Here is a 17,555-nt window from a genome sequence, read left to right on the forward strand (position 1 = left end):
ACAATTCCATATGTTAGGTTAGTAGTAGTCTCGCGTTGGCATACCTCCAAAGTCACATCGCTGTCACTCCTCTCTTGAATGGCAAAACCAGTTTGAATGGTCCGCTGGCTCCCAGCAGCAAGATTTTGATTGGATGGTGCAGGAGCAGATGCGGTCAAAGTAGTGYAATGGGGTAGTGGGTTTTAGGTTATTTGGAAGTTGGAGTGTAAGGTTAGTTGGAAGTTTTTTTCTATTTATTTTTTTCTCACCTTTTCCCATTTTGTGTCACAAAGTATAATCGATATATATAATAGTCAAATTGGGGGGGTTAAATTCCAAAGAAGAAGAAGAATGATGTCTGTTGTTGCTATGTCCATCACTGTTTTCAGACCAGGAAGGACACATGTTACCATATGCTAGTTTGCAACATTGCAGAAAAAAAACGTAATTCTGTTTTGTCAGAAGTGTGCTCTACAGACAAAATCGATGGGGTTTTAATCTACGATTTCCCTGCCATCCTCAACATAGATTAAAATAATCCTCAAGCACTGTTGCAGACTGGCCTCTGATTGGGCCTCCAAATCACTAAATGCGCCCCTGTGTGTACAAATAATTATCAGGTAGAACAGCTAACCAGTAGGCTCCGGACCTCGAGGGTAAGAGTTGAATACTCCTGCCCTAGTGAGTAATCCCAACCCCACTTTTACTTTGGCACCTAGAATAGTGGACTTTTATTGTGAAAAATTCCGAAACGCCGTGCCCCGGAACTACTTTTTAGTGTTAATGACGAGACGCTAGCATTTTCCATTCGTACAGTCCGGACGCTAACAGCAATGTGTATTTTTTTATTAGCTTAGCTAATTATTATTTTAACATAAGTAACCCAGTTGTAGCAGTGAATGGCCATATAGCGTCGAATAGTGAATATTAGCCACATCTACCCGGTCTTTGAGAGGATAACCTTCCCGTCATGTTTGGGAGAGAGGCGGAGGTCAGGCGCGCGGGCTGTCAACAATGTCCAGCTGAAAAAACGCTACTGGGTCCCCAACTTTCTCGTAAGTCATAGTCCTGGTAACGACACTCAATGACGTCTAATAACATAGATAGCCAACTTGCTTAATATGTTAGCTACCTATGCTGTTTGTAACAGATGTCAATTTTGTGGGGCGACCCAGTCGCACAGACATAACTATCTACGCATGTCACTGTCAACTGCAATGCCGTAATGCTAGCTAACTTGTAGCTAGCTACTGGTAGGCTGGACACATGAACATGTGTGCGTTCTTTTCTGATAAAAACTAGTTCATTGCATCCACCATGGAGCCCAGTTTCATAATATTACCATATGTCCCAGCTGCTTGCCATAGTTTGAAGTAATCATAAAAAAACAGGCATTATGTAGGGTATTTTTCACCCTATTTATGGCATTGAGTTAATAAAGCCGCATACAAACATGGTCTCTTTTTTGCTTTCTTGAGTCAGGCAGCTCCAAAATGCAGGTAATTTCTGTGGGGGAGCCAGTGGAAGATACAGAGCGAAGGGGTTGGTAATGTTCTCTAGTTGCTCCTTGATTGGCTCAGTGTTCTGTCACTCAATGGGGACACTACTTCACTGCCAAATCTCAGGGTAGAGCTCGAAAATTCAAGTCCCTTGGGTGCTGCCATAGAGTTGTATTAGAAGTGCCCATCCAAGAAGGCTCAAGGTCATTGGCCACAGATCAAATTACTTCAAATCACGTTATATCTACAGTAGCTTTGATTAGACTGGTCTGAGGCACTGCATCTCAGTGCAAGAGGCGTCACTACAGTTCCTGGTTCGAATCCAGGCTGTATCACATCCGGCCGTGATTGGGCGGCGCACAGTTGGCCCAGCGTCGTCTGGGTTTGGCCGGGGTAGACTGTCATTGTAAATAAGAATTTGTTCTTAACTGACTTGCCTTGTTAAATAAAGGTTACACACACCACACTGACCCAAAAGTAATTTTGTTGGCAGTTACGTATGTCCCCATTACCAGTAAAACATAATCAAAACCTATTCATTTCACTTACTTGCTGTTTCGTTGTTCATTTGTTTAGAAGTTTCATTCTCATCCAGGATTTCTATGGAACGCTGTTTGGGTCTTTGCATGTCAAAGAAGATACATGTCAAATAACACTATTTGACCAATCAGGACCRGAATATGACTTCACGTCACATAATAATTTAACACGTTCYTCATTTTTTTTACGTAGTTATTACACATTGATTACACTCACTCGTATTTCATATGTCACAACGATTCATCGGTACGTATGCAATGATGCTGATGAAGTTGTCTCGCACACCTACAGTGCTGGTTATAATAAAAGCTAACTAGCTCATGGATGCAAACAATGCTATGTGTCATCATCTAAAATAACCCTAATTTATAAGACGGTTCCTATTTGATTAATGGTGGTCGAACACATTTATGTGAAGCTAGCCACAATAAGGATTAGTCACAATAGTGGACTATGTGGTTAGCCTTCAAAATAAAGTATGTCTTTGACAGTGATGTAAATGAATATTTAAAGTAGAATTATGCCATAATTGAATGGTTCATGCTAAACGAGGTTGGAATGTTGTTTATATAAAATCAACAAAAGACAATAATGAGATAATTTGACAAATCTGTTGAAATCAGTCTGGATGTATTATACTTTAAAATTGCGTTGGGGGCATACTTATTTCACTGTACAGCCTTGCCTATGGATTGTGGATCAATGACATGGGGTATCAGTCTACTCAGTGACACCCAGAGAACATTAGCATCGTAGCTCTTATTGCGGGACTCTGAAACAACTGTGAATTGAGCCACCTTTATTGTCAAACTATGTGTATTGAACACTATTCCTGAGGAAAAACAATACTTCGTGGATGTTTTGGAGTCTGGTAACTCTGAGGAGGACMTRGGGAAAAAATTGCTTGGGTATTGAGTAGACCCATTTCATTGATCCCCAATCCTTAGGTAAAGCTGTACAGTGCAATATGAATCTCAATACACACACTAGGCTGACTGGGGAGGGGATTTCACACAGTCACAGTCTGGCGATAAGAGCTACAACGCTAATATTTGTGTGAACCTTCACAGTTGTGTTCTGTTAGTGTTACCGAGTAGACTGATACCCCATTCCATTACTTCACAGTCCAACCTTGTTTAACATGATCTAGTCTAAATATGGCATGATTCCACCAATTGTAACCTTCTGCATCACTTTCAAAGAGGCACTTTTGTTTTGAAGTCCAACCTGCAAATTCCAGTATTGTGCCTAATCCTTATTGTGGCTAGCTTCACAACACATAACCCGTTCCGGTCTAGCCTCACTAGCCAGATGAAGCTAGCAGGCTGCTTATAATGTCAGCTTTGGGCAACAGAGTTACATAGCTGGCTAGCTATTTATTTTCATGAACTGAAGTTCAATTTCAATAGGCAAACAACAAGTGGTTACCTAGCTAATACTTACTCACAAGGATTCCTAAATCATTGCTAAGAATAATGAAAATTACTGCAGTTTCTACTGGTCATTGTTTTCAGGCCGGTTGTACTGGTGCTAGCTAGGTACCAAGCTAAAGCTAGCTAGCTACCCCAGAAGTTGCGGTCAAACAAATAATGCTTTATTACCAACACGGTATTGTAAACACATCGTTCGTGGCCGGTGTTTGCTTGTTTGCAGACATTTTGTACAACTTTGACAGTGCTACTGATAGTAGTGGTGGCGCTTGGCTTGCACGTACAAATTCAGAACACACAACATTCTTTAATAGAACTGTGTTATTTGACGTTTCAAGTTAAAAGCTTATTTAATGCTTCAAATAGTGTTATTTGACGTGCATCTTTTTTGACACGCAAAGACCCAAACGGCGTTCCATAGTATGTTGTGAAGCCAATAGCAGTGAAGCTATTACTGTGTAACTCCTGTAGGGCAACATCTTAAAAATAGCTCACTTGGTAGTGTGTACCGGTGCTCGACCAGTTACGAAAGCCCACATCACCCACAGAGATTGGTTTATTGTCAAGGGCAATGAATTCCATTTTCTTAGAGTTAATGGATTTTGCCTTTGAGTTGTCTCGCTGAAATTTCCTTACTCTTTCAAATGACTGCTCGACTTGTTGACTGCTCGATCCACACAGCAGACATTATGGGCTAGGTTAGGAATGCTGTGTTGCACGTGTAGCGCAAAATTTTACGTGGCGTCATTACGTCATGTACCTACGTTGTATATGTATGCATGTCAGCGTTGACATCGGTTTTGCACATCGGCGTTACACTAGACATCGGGCCGATACCGATGTTGGCATTTATTGCTAATATTGTCCGTTTCCGATATGTTCACCAATTATATCGTGCATCCCTAGAACAAATTCTTATTTCCAATGACGGCCTAACCCGGATGACGCTGGACCAATTGTGCGCCATCCTATGGGACTCCCGATCACGGCCGGTTGTGATACAGCCTGGGATCACTAGCCTGCTATTCAGTGGAGTGGCTGTGTGGTCCCAATTCTGMGTTTAAGGGTCTCTTTTCCAAGCTTAAAATGATTAACATTCAACATTGGCCATGCTGTCAATCCAGCATGATTTCTGTCGCGCTCAAAATAACTAACTCCGAACTGGGATCTTTTATGTCAGCTTATGAAACATAGGACCAACACTTTACATGTTGTTTTATATTTTTGTTCAGTATAAATAAAGCCTAATATTGCGTAAGCTGTTTTTAGCATATGAGTGCTGAAGGTGCCACGCCGCCGGGCACAGCGCGAATTAATATTTTTGCAGGAATTTCCTAGCGAATGATTTTGCCGAAGATTGTTTCTCCGCCGGTGCTCCGCACCGCTGATATTGCCTGGGGGTTGTTAGGCATGCAACATTACTTGTAGATCAATATGTCAACCGTTACATGCTTAGTTCGATACTGAAGGAGAGGACACATCAGTTGTCACTTAAGATTAGGTATTTTCGGAAGGTAGAAGGAAAGTAATATGAGCAAAAGGTTCATATGAGCAAAACAATTCATAACGTTTGAACCTGTTGATGCATGCTTCATTTAGATAGATTTTGGGCTCTGTGGACCGATGCAGTCACTTAAACATTTTAATCAGGGACCGATGTGTATAGGTGAATCGTTACATCTCTAGCGTATACCAAGATTTTTATTTTCAAAGTATTTTACCTTTAATTCAGCTCGTTGCGACCCTGCAGAAATAACTTTAAAGACGACGACGACCACAAAATATAAAGTTCTCAAAAGTTACGCGAAATCTGTACTGCTGTCAACAGAGCTTGGTGCCTATTATCGGATGTATTAGCTTACGGAATCTAAAACTTTGGATATTATCTTAATGATATGTTAGACATAGACCCCACTGAACAATTCACAACATTAATAATCATTTTTGTCTTGGTAAAATGTTTTATAACATAAGGAAGTGATATGTCATCACCAAAGCGCCTTTTCACCCATTCTGAGCGGAGTGGGTGGACACCCTACTTATCGGTCTTAAAGGGTGGGTAGCATAAACTTAACTACATGTAACATATAGATTTGCATTAGTATACAAGTCAAAAGTCCCAATGCAAAGTTACAAATGAAATAAAATGTTATGTCAATGTAAATAGCCTGGTGGCCATTTGATTAATTGTTCAGCAGTCTTATGGCTTGGAGGTAGAAGCTGTTAAGGAGTCTTTTGGTCTTGGACTTGGCCAAGTATCGCTTGCCATGCGGAGGCAGAGAGAAAATGGTCTATGACTTGGGCGACTGGAGTCTCTGACAATTTAATGGGCTTTCCTCTGACACCACCTATTATGTAGGTCCTGGATGGCAGGAAGCTTGGCCCCAGTGATGTATTGGGCCGTACGCACTACCCTCGGTAGCGACTTATGGTCAGATGCCGAGCAGTTGCCATACCAGGCGGTGATGCGGTCAGGATGCTGTTGATGGTGCAGCTGTAGACATTTTTTGAAGATCTGGGGGACTCATGCCAAATCTTTTCAGTCTCCTGAGGGGCAAAATGTTTTGTCTTGGTGTGTTTGGACCATGATAGTTCGTTGGTGATGTGGACACCAAGGAACTTAAGTCTCGACCCGCTCCACTACAGCGATGTTAATGGGGGCTTGTTCGGCCCGCCTTTTCCTGTAGTCCACGATCAGCTCCTTTGTCTTGCTCACACTGAGGGAGAGGTTGGTGATCAGTGATCAGGCCTACCACTGTTGTGTCTAGAGGTCGATCGATTAATCGGCATGGCCGATTTAATTAAGGGCCGATTTCAAGTTTTCTGTCAAAAAAGAATAAATCCAAAACTGGGACTTGAATGCAAAATAAGATGTTTATTAAAATATCATGGTGCCCATCAAATCATAGTGCWTAAATGAAAGGTGTAAACACTTCTTTGACAGTGTGCGGGTCTCCATCTCTTCCAGTCTTCTTATTTTGACTCCTACGCACCTGGAACAGACACTTCAGTAATAAGGATCTTAAAAGAGTGCAGACGTCCTCTTACTTAGGCATTATAATAATGAAATGATTTACCTTTTAATTCTTGCATCTGCAGGTTAAGACAAAGCTGAATCATGCCGGGGAAGCTGAAAGCTAAGATTGTGGCAGGGCGCCACTTACCTGTCATGGACAGAGCCAGCGACCTCACTGATGCCTTTGTAGAGGTGAGCATCCTGAAAAAACATCAGGTCAACGTAATCCTACAACCATTTCAACACGTACAGTATATACTGTGTTCCAGTGCTGCAGTCCTAGCCTTGTTGTGTTCTTCATTGATGTTCTTACAGGTCAAGTTTGGCAACACAACTTTCAAAACGGACGTCTTCCCCAAGTCACTTAACCCACAGTGGAACTCAGAGTGGTTCAAATTTGAGGTAAAATGTCTGGATATGGCTTGACTTATTTCTCTGTGAAATTAGTTGCAGGAGGTATTTGTGAATGGCATTGGATTACAGTGTAAATATGCTACAGTCAACATGATAGTCCTGTATCCTTGTTTCCTCAACTTTGTCACCCTTCCTGTAGGTGGATGATGAGGACTTGCAGGATGAGCCGTTACAAATCACAGTGTTGGACCATGACACTTACAGTGCCAACGATGCAATAGGGAAGGTCTACATTGACATCGACCCTCTGCTCTCCTGCGAGGCTGCTACTGTCATCTCTGGATGGTTCCCCATCTACGACACTATACACGGTGCGTTTTTTATAGGGTCATTCTATTTGATTTTATTCACTTTCTGACTAACCCCTTTTGATTTGTATGAAACATTCAATATATATTTGCCCATGGTCAGAAAGTGACTTTTTTCACCTCATTGCCAAAACATTCAGAAGATGGAGGTTCTCTAAGTTGACCCATTTTGCACACCATACCATGAGACATCCAATTCTTCATCACTGGAACATTTTTACGGATGAGTTTGATATAATTTAAAAGCTTATACATAAAAATAAAAATAAATCTTGTATGGAAAGTTTCGTTCAAATCAAAAGTCAAAAAGTGATCACAGTCAAATGGAACGATCTTGTAGAATTCCCTATCTACCATGCTATACACTGAGTCTGTTATATAGTTCCCCATCTGACACTAATGATGTCAGTCATATACTTCCCCATCAAAAGGTGCATTGCCACAGTTGGACTTGTTAGATATAGAGCCAGGCCTCTAAAGGAACACACAGTGTTCTCTGTGTAACAGCCTGTAAATGCATGTTGTTGCTCTGCTGTAAAAAAAAACTGCCTTACTAAAAGCTGTTCTTTAACTGTGTCCGTTGGGTCATGATGATGTAGTTCCTGTCTTCCTGGTGTTAGAGAGGACAGTAACGTGTTATTTAAGAGTTGGTGTTTCTAGGGTTAGATGCTGTTTCTGACTGGTAGTAATGTTTCTGTTGATCTCCTCTCTTGTAGGTATCAGAGGGGAGATTAATGTTCTGGTGAAGGTGGACCTCTTCAATGACCTGAACCGCTTCAGACAGTCCTCTTGCGGTGTCAAATTCTTCTGCAGTGAGTCTGGTTCGCTATGGGGCTGTACTATAGTAGAGATGAGGTCTAGTCACAAGAAATTACGATAATGTGTGTGTTTATGCACGTCTCTGTGTGTTAGCAACGTCCATCCCGAGGTGTTACCGCGTGGCGCTGGTCCATGGCTTTGTTGAGGAGCTGGTGGTGAACGAGGACCCAGAGTACCAGTGGATTGACCGCATCAGAACCCCCAGAGCTTCTAACGAGGCCCGACAGAGACTCATCTCTCTCATGTCTGGTACATAACACCACTATCAAACACTCTATATATACACTCCCCTGTGTTTTTATTTGTTCAGTGAAGCTAAAATGTTTAATTGGTCTCTATACTCCAGCATTTTGGAAATGAGATCAAATGTTTTATGAGGCGACAGTACAGGAATGTCACCTTTTTATTTGAGGATATTTTCGTGTCTTCAGAAAGTATTCATACCCCTTGACTTATTCCACATTTTGTTGTGTTACAGCCTGAATTCAAAATTGATTACATTTATTCTCAACCATCTACCTCACCCACAATGACCAAGTGAAAACATGTTTTTAGAACTTTTTGCTAATTTATTGAAAATCCTGTATCCTGTTTCCATTGATCATCCTTGATGTTTCTACAACTTGATTGGATTCCACCTGTGGTAAATTCAATTGATTGGACATGATTTGGAAAGGCARACATCTTCCAGAAGGACAACCATCTCTGCAGCACTCCACCAATCAGGCCTTTGTGGTAGAGTGGCCAGACGAAAGCCACTCCTCAGTAGAATGCACATGACGGCCTGCTTGGAGTTTGCCAAAAGGCACCTAAAGGATTCTCTGGTCTGATGAAACAAAGGTTGAACTCTTTGGCCTGAATGCCAAGCTTCACGTCTMGAGGAAACCTGGCACCATCCCTACGGTGAAACATGGTGGTGGAAGCATTATGCTGTGGGGATGTTTTTCAGCGGCATGGACTGAGAGACTAGTCAGGATCGAGGGAAAGATTAATGGAGCAAAGTACAGAGAGATCCTTGATGAAAACCTGCTCCAGAGCGCTCAGGATCTCAACCTGGGGCGAATGTTCACCTTCCAATAGGACAACGATCGTAAGCACACAGCCAAGACAAAGCAGGAGTGGCTTCGGTACAAGTCTCTGAATGTCCTTGAGTGGCCCAGCCAGAGCCCGGACTTGAACCTGATCGAACATCTCTGGAGAGACCTGAAGGACAGCCGTGCAGCGACGCTCCCCATCCAACCTGACAGAGCTTGAGAGGATTTGCACAGAAGAATGGGAGAAACTCCCCAAATATAGGTGTGCCAAGCTTGTAGTGTCATACCCAAGAAGACTTTAATTGCTGCCAAAGGTGCAATTAAAGTCAATAAAGGGTCTGAATACTTATGTAAATGTGATATTTCATTTTTATTTTTAACACATTTGCAAACATTTCTACAAACCTGTTTGTGCTTTATCATGGGGTATTGTGTGTAGATTGATAAGGGGAAAAAAGAATTGAATCCATTGTAGAATAAGGCTGTAACAAAATGAGGAATAAGTCAAGTGGTCTCAATACTTTCCAAATGCACTGTACGTCTCTTGTCTGAGCCGTTGAATTGCAACTCCACTTTGTCCCTGTTCTGTCGTTTTGCCTGTTTGATTGTCTCATGGAGGGCATAGCTGGACTGTTTGTACTCTTCCATGTTCTCAGTCACCTTGCCGTGGTTAAATGCTGTGGTTTGCACTTTAAGTTTTGCGCAAATTCTGCCGTCTATCCACAGGTTTTGGTTTGGATAAGTTAAAATCATCACAGTGGGAACAACATCCTCTATTGTTATCCTGATGAACTCAGGCATAAAGTCTCTGTATACGTAAATACTATTCTGAGGCAACCCGGAACATATCCCAGTCCACTTTATCAAAACAATCTTGAAGCAAATATTTTGATTGGACAGACCAACATTGAACAATACTTATCACGGGTACTTCCTGTTTAAATGTCTGCCTATAGGAAGGGAGGAGCAGAATGGAGGCGGGCCTTGTAGCCGACCCGGAGGGGCAGTAGCAATGGTCAAGAGTGCTCGATGAGCGGGTAGCACAGGAGATCTGTTGCTAAAATTTCCGTAGCGTTTTTCTCATATTTCCTTTATTAAGTCCCCAGCTACAATAAATATTGCCTCAGGATATACAGTTTCCAGTTTTCACATAGACCAGTGTAGTTCTTTGAGCGCCATCGTGGTGTCAGCTTGGGGGGAATATACACGGCCGTGACGATGGCCGAAGATGATTCTCTCGGGAGGTAACGCGGTTGGCATTTGATGGTGGGGTATTCCAGATCTGGATAACAAAAGGACTTGAGCTCCGGTACGGTACCAGAGTCACACCATGAGTAGTTAATCATGAAACGTACACCTCCACCTTAACTTCTTTCTGTCTGTATGATGTATGGAGAACCGCGCTGGCTGAATGGACAGGGACAGCATATCCGGAGTGAGCCATGATTCTGTGAAAGAGAATGTTATAGGGTTGGGCCGATATCCTGATAGTATGATTATCATAGTGTTGCTGTACTATACCGTGGTATACGGTATTACTGAATGTGCACACAAGGGGTGCTATTTTTATTTTTTTTACACATAGAACAATTTAGGCAACAGGGATCTTGATCCAGGAGGTGATTTAATGTATCTGCTGTAACCAAGAAGCTTGATCTTGAAATCTAGCCACTTGGCAAGCAAATTAAATGCACAGATGGAGCCCTGAGCTAGATATAATTTATTTGACACATTTTAGATTTCTTATACTTATACTTAACTTATTGCTAGCTATAAGCAATGGTGTAGCACGCAGCTCCCGTGAGGCGGGGGTACCCCCAACCCCTCATACCATCGGTATTTCGAAATACCCCTTTACACGGTATAAACTGTATATTGCTCAAGCCTAGTATGTTAGTCCCTGATATCTCTCTGGAAGGAGATCCTCTCCCTGAGTTCGTCTACTTTATTGTCCAGGGACTGAACATTAGCGAGTAATATACTCAGAATCGGTGGATAATATGCACGCCTCCTGAGTCGGATGAAAAGCCCACTCTTTATTCCTCTTCTCCATCGACGGAGTCTTGGAGCAGCCCCAGTGATGAGTGGACTCCTTGGGGGAGTAAAACATTATAATTCAGGAGATTCACATTTCTAGTAAAAATGCTGGTGAGTGACCGTCGATCTAATATCCAAAAGTTATTTTCGGCTGTAGGTAATAATGCAAAAAATGTTCTGAGCAAATACAAAAATGTATTCAAAGTTGGCTAGGAGCTAGAAACAGGGCGACCATGTCTGTCGGCGCCATCTTGTTGATCTCGCTCTCCGAGGCCAACGTGAGTAAGTTCTTTGATCAGGTCAACACTCGCAAGGCCGCGGGCCAGACGGTATCCCAGGGCGTTCTCAGAGCATGCACAGAACAGCTGGCAGGCATATTCACAGTCATTTTCAACTTCCACTTTCCCAGTTTGTAATCCCTACATGTCTTAAACTGACCACCATCATTCCTGTTTCCAAGAGGTCGAAGGCTTCATGCCATAACAACTACCGCTCTGTATTACTCACATCTGTAATCATGAAGTGCTTTGAAAGGCTAGTTATGGCACACATCAACTCCATCATCAAGCTTAGGACCTTGGGACTGAACATCTCCCTCTGCAACAGGATCCTGGACTTTGACAGGCCGAATCCAGGTGGTGAGAGTAGGCAACATCACCTCCGCCATGCTGACCCTCAACACCGGGGCCCCACAAGGGTGTGTACTTAGTCCCCTCCTGTACTCCCACGGCTGCGTAGCCATGCACGACACAACGGCGGTAGGCCTGATCACCGGCGACGATGAGACCGCCTACAGGGAGGTGGTCAGTGACCTGACAGTGTGGTGCCGGGACAACAACCACTCCCTCAACTTCAGTAAGACCAAGGAGCTGATCGTGGACTACAGGAAACGGGGTGGAGTGAGTGAGCACGCTCCCATCCATATTGACAGGGCTGCAGTGGAGCGGGTCAAGAGCTTCAAGTTCCTCGGTGTCCAAATTACTAAGGACTTAAAATGGTTCACACACACAGTCGTGAAGAAGGAGCGACAACGCCTCTTCCCCCTCAGGAGGTTGAAAATGTTTGGCATGAGCCCTCATATCCTCAAAATGTTATACTGCTGCACCATTGAGAGCATCTTGATTGGCTGGATCGCTACTTGTTATGGCAACTGCACCACCCTCGATCGCATGGCTCTACAGAGAGTGTTGCGGACAGCCCAGTACATCACTGGGGCCGAGTTCCCTGCCATCCAGGACCTCTATATCAAGCGGTGTGAAAGGAAGGCCTGGAAAAATGACTCCAGCCACCCAAGTCATAGACTGTTACTCTGCTTCCGCAAGGCAAGCGGTACCGGTGGATCAAGTCTGACACCCAACAGGCTCCTGAACAGCGAGTTTGTACGAGTTTGTACAAACATGTTCATATTTTTTGTGTACAACATGTAGCCTAACTCCCCTCCTGAAAAAGGACCATGGAATCGCGCGTATGCTTAATTGCCTACTGAGGCATGGAAATTTGAAGGCTACACCAGACAAAGGCGTTCATTGCCGATCAAGGACAGGGAAGCGGCAGCGGAGCACTGAGCAGCAGCTACGTAAAATAAAATCCTGTGCAAGAACAGAAATCTCTGTATCCTTAGCCATGGCAAATCAGGTTTCCAGAAAATCCAGAACCGCAGCCACTCCATTAAATTAAACATTCTCTTCTTCTGTGTTTGTGTGTAGGTGAGCTGCAGCGGAAGATAGGTCTGAAAGTGTTGGAGATGGGTGGTAATGCGGTGGTGGGGTACCTGCAGTGCTTTGATCTGGAGGGAGAGTCAGGTCTGGTGGTCCGAGCCATCGGCACCGCCTGCACTCTGGACAAACTCAGCCCTGGGATGGCTCCCAACACCACCACACACACCAACACACACACACTCCCCAACACCGCCCCCGCATCCAATGCCTGCAACTCTCCTTCCAAGGACAGCAAAGAGTGAGTATTGAATAATCGCATGAGCATGGAGCCTGTGTGTGCATGCGAGAGAGGGAGAGGGTGTCTGTCTCCTGCCATTGTACTGACTCCTGTTTGTGTTTTTGGAGCTCTCAACATTTTGGTCTGTTTTAGATTTGGTTTGGATTTTTTCTTTACCCTCCTATAATGGTATTTCAATACTTTGGTTGTTAAATGTGATACGGAAATCTGGGGCTTGTGATGTCAGTTTTTATAGTTTGCTCCGTTTGCTACTTGAGTCGTCTTTCACCTATCGCCCAGCTGCATGCTGCTTTCCACACCAAGCTCTGACCCCTGTCACATGAAAGAGCAGTTGCTCGACCACTGAGTCACAAGCACTTTTTTGCTGTTCAGTCTGCATGGTCAGATAGATGCAACAAGCTGTTGGTGACATGCTACTTTCCACAAGCGTTCTATAAGTACACTATTAGTTTGTGTATCTTACTGTCTGCTAGTTTGTAATTTCTTAGGGAGTTAGCCGCTAATGCTGATTACTAGTTAGTGGGCTAGCTAGCTTGCTAAATGTACTCATCCAGAGCAAGCATGTTGTTTGTGCAACGGTATATTCTAAATCAAAGAAGAATAGGCAAAGCATAAATATGTTAGCTAGCTAGCTACATGAGGTAAGAAACCATGTAATGTAACATTACAATTATGGTCATCTGTCAATAATTCCTCCCTGGCTTATTCATTCGTTCAAACAACTATGTATTCATTGTGCTTCCCACTATATTCCAACTATTTAATTACAATAATAATTATATTTCCATGATTCCAACAGTTCACCAATTAACTAGTCTTAGATTCTTTGCCCGTTTCATGCTGCCTTGTTTGAGGTTGGATTTAACAGTATGAAACAGAGTGGAGAAAGCCCCATTTGAAATCACTTCATTTGTGTTGCCACCCTAATGTCATTAACCACTCATCAAGAATATAAAGTTATTTTATTATTCAAAAACATAAAATAGTCATACCGTAAAATAAATTGGGAAAAATATTGTGATATGATATTTTGGCTGTATTGCCCAGCCCTAGTGTTTGTGTATTATAATCATGTGACATGGCTACATTCCTTATCTGGGACATACACACAGCCTCCCTCTCTCTCTGTTCTCTAGTGAGTTCTAGATGAGTTATATGTCTGAGGGCTGTGCATGAGCTTGTTACTGCTAGTGCACGGTCAGAGAGGAATGGAAAAGGGAATGGATGGAGGGGAGGGATGAAAGGAGCTACAGCATGTAGGTGCATGTTAAAATGCAAAAGGAGGGGGTAGAGAACCTCATATTTTGTCTTGTCTTTTGTTGTACTCTATTTTTCTTTGCTGCAATGTTGTGGTGTGTTGTGTTTCTCTTCTTCTCTACCTTTGCTGCACACGGATTGGCTCTTCTCTTGCTGTGTGCGTTTGGATTCGTCCACTCTGTCCGTCTCTGCGTGGTGAATGGTTCAGGTCTCCCCTGGCCCACGGATGTCGCTCCACCCACAACAGCCCTGTCCACTCAACCTGCAGCTCTCAGAGACTGTCCCACTCCCAGAACTTCTCTGTCTCTGTCCCTACTTTGGTCTTCACTGGTACGGACAGAGAAAAAGAGGGAGAGTGAAGGAGGGAGGGAAAGAGGAAGGCTGATCGTTACTGGTTCAGAGTGAGAATGAGAGAGAAGGGGATTGAGGGAGAGAAATATTGTCCCAGAACTTCTGTGTTCCTACATGGGTCTTCACTGGTACATAGAGTGGGAGGAAGAGATTATTAAAGAGAGTTAAGGAGACAGAGGTAAAGGGGGGGAAAGGGAAAGCCAGAGCAAAAGAGCAAGGGACAGAGAAACGAGAGAGATAATTACCACCCCCTTCCTAAAATAAAAAGTAACCCAGAGAGCCCCTTCTTCCTTGCCATTAGATGAGAAGATGGTGACATCCACAGCCCCAAACTCTTCCTGTGTCCCCCTCAGCCAATCATAGAGCCCTTACAGGCAGAGCCACTCCCACTGTTAGACATTAGATACCCACCCAAGCAGATCCATCCCTTCCACCTTTCCTCAGCACCCCTCTTAGTCCAGTTTTAGTTTAGTCAACTTTATTTGTCTCCAAGGCGCAGTCACTCAGGAGTCTGTTGGGCTCAATTCCATTTCAATTCAGTCTATTCTGGAAGTGAATTGAAAATTCCACTACAAGAAACTGCTCATTCCTTTGGTGTTGTGTTGGTATGGCCCATGTTGTGTGTGTGTGTGTGTGTTTCTGCCGTGCTTTCCTCCTCAGTTGGATATATAGTATCTGTGTTTCTGTTTACCAGTGTTTTCCGTAGACTTTTTTTCAGCAGCGGTGGTAAAGTTTTTTTCTGGATCAAAATGGTGCTTAAGTGGTGGGTGTTGCAAACGTGTGTTAGTGGGCGTGGCCAATGGTGCGGTCCCCGACCCAAGATTTTAGAAGCCCTCTTGGCCGCAGAGACAAACTGTTGCTGTTTTAAAGCAAATTTCCTGCAATTCTACACATTTTGCCATGGCTTGTGCCGTGTTCTTATGCTGAGTCACTTAAACATTATAACTAAATCAATGGGGGCCCCATGCCATGTAAATTTGGTAATTTAGTTTCTCCCTGACTGTTAGTTCTGAAAGATAATCTTATATATAAAAAAATATACTGAACAAAAATATCAACGAGGCCTCCCGAGTGGCGCAGTGGTCTAAGCCACTGCATCACAGTGCTAGCTGTGCCACTAGAGATTCTGGATTCGAGTACAGGCTCTGTCGCAGCCGGACGTGACCGGGAGACCCATGGGGCGGTGCACAATTGGCTAGGGGAGGGTTTGGCCGGCAGGGATGTCCTTCTCCCATCGCGCACTAGTGACTCCTGTGGCGGACCGGGCGCGGACCGGGCGCAGCTGGAAGCCAGCTCCACGCTGACCCGGCAACCGTGTCAGCGTGGAGCTGGCTTCCAGCTTAAGTGGGCATTGTGTCAAGAAGCAGTGCGGCTTGGTTGGGTTGTGTTTCGGAAGACGCACGGCTCTCGACCTTCGCCTCTCCTGAGTCCGTACGGGAGTTGCAACGATGAGACAAGACTGTAACTACCAATTGGATCCCACGAAATTGGGGAGAAAAGGGGGTAAAATAAATGATTAAATATAAATATCAACGCTACATGTAAAGTGTTGGTCCCATGTTTCATCAGCTGAAATAACAGATCACAGAAATGTTACATATGCACAAAAAGCTTATTTCTCTCACATTTTGTGCACCAATTTGTATACATCCCTGTTAGTGAGTAATTCTCCTTTGCCAAGATAATCCATCCACCTGAAAGGTGTGGAATATCAAGAAACTGATTAAATGGCATGCTCGTTACACAGGTGAACCTTGTGCTGGGGCCACTCGAAATGTTTAGTTTTGTCACACAACACAATGCCACAGATGTCTAAAGTTTTGAGAGGGCGTATTATGGCATGTTAACTGCAGGAATGTCCACCAGAGCTGTTGCCAGAGAATTGGATGTTCGTTTTAGAGAATTTGGCAGTACATCTAACTGGCCTCCGTAGACCAAGTGTAACTAGCCCAGGACCTCTACATCCGGCTTCTTCACCTGTGGGATCGTCTGAGACCAGCCACCTGGACAGCTGATGAAATTGTGGGTTTGCACAACTGAAGAATTTCTGCACAAACTGTCAAAAACAGTCTCAGGGAAGCTCATCTGCGTGCTTGTCCTCCTCACCATGGTCTTGACCCAACTGCAGTTCGGTGTCGTAACAGACTTCAGTGGGCAAATGCTTCAATGGCAACTGGCACCCGGGAGAAGTGTGCTCTTCAAGGCTAAATCCCGGTTTCAACTGTACCGTTGTGTGGGCGAGCGGTTTGCTGATGTGAACAGAATGCCTCATGGTGGCGGTGAGGTTATGGTATGGGCAGGCATTGAGCAAGTTTGGAATGCTCTGGATCGACTCGAACGACGGCGTGTTCCAGTTCCCGTCAATATCCAGCAACTTTGCACAGCCATTGAAGAGGAGTGGGACAACATTCCACAGGCCACAATCAACAACCTGATCAACTCTATGTGAAGGAGATGTGTCAAATGATTTGTCAAATGGCATGAGGCAAATGGTGGTTGAACCAGATACTGACTGGTTTTCTGATCCACGCCCCTTTTTATTTTATTTTTATTTTTTTACCAACAGGTGTATATCTATATTCCCAGTCATCAAATTTTATTGGTCACATACACATAGGTTAGCAGATGTTAATGCGAGTGTAGCAAAATGCTTGTGCTTGTAGTTCCGACAGTGCAGAAATCCATAGATTAGGGCCTAATGAATTTATTTAAATTGACTGATTTCCTTATATGAACTTTAACTCCGTGACATTTGAAATTGTTGCATTTGTATTTTTGTTCAGTGTATATAGGTCCATTATCTTTCTAAACTTTATCTGGTTTCAGTCATTTAAGTTTACACTGAAAAGTTTACACCCCCCCCCCCCATTTTTTAAAATAAATTATACATATATATACACACACACACACACATA

General features: G+C 43.6%; 1 protein-coding gene across 12 annotated transcripts in view; it reads left to right on the forward strand.

Annotated features, from left to right (window-relative positions):
• Positions 1-738: 738 nt before the first annotated feature.
• LOC111952871 (C2 domain-containing protein 5) overlaps positions 739-17,555 on the forward strand; it is a 47,844-nt gene continuing 31,027 nt past the window's right edge. For 8 of the 12 annotated variants that reach the window (XM_023971841.2, XM_023971842.2, XM_023971844.3 and 5 more), the window contains exons 1-7: positions 740-1,034; positions 6,548-6,656; positions 6,780-6,866; positions 7,018-7,189; positions 7,903-7,998; positions 8,099-8,254; positions 12,783-13,032. In XM_023971841.2, the coding sequence (XP_023827609.1) occupies positions 6,567-6,656; positions 6,780-6,866; positions 7,018-7,189; positions 7,903-7,998; positions 8,099-8,254; positions 12,783-13,032 (851 nt within the window). In that variant the 5' untranslated portion in view covers positions 740-1,034; positions 6,548-6,566. Of the gene's footprint in view, positions 1,035-6,547; positions 6,657-6,779; positions 6,867-7,017; positions 7,190-7,902; positions 7,999-8,098; positions 8,255-12,782; positions 13,033-17,555 lie in introns of all 12 variants that reach the window. The other 4 variants (XM_023971839.2, XM_023971840.2, XM_070435233.1 and 1 more) reach the window with 2 other exon arrangements.

Source organism: Salvelinus sp. IW2-2015, linkage group LG26, assembly GCF_002910315.2.
Source record: "Salvelinus sp. IW2-2015 linkage group LG26, ASM291031v2, whole genome shotgun sequence".
In the NCBI taxonomy this organism is placed as follows: Eukaryota; Metazoa; Chordata; class Actinopteri; order Salmoniformes; family Salmonidae; genus Salvelinus; species Salvelinus sp. IW2-2015.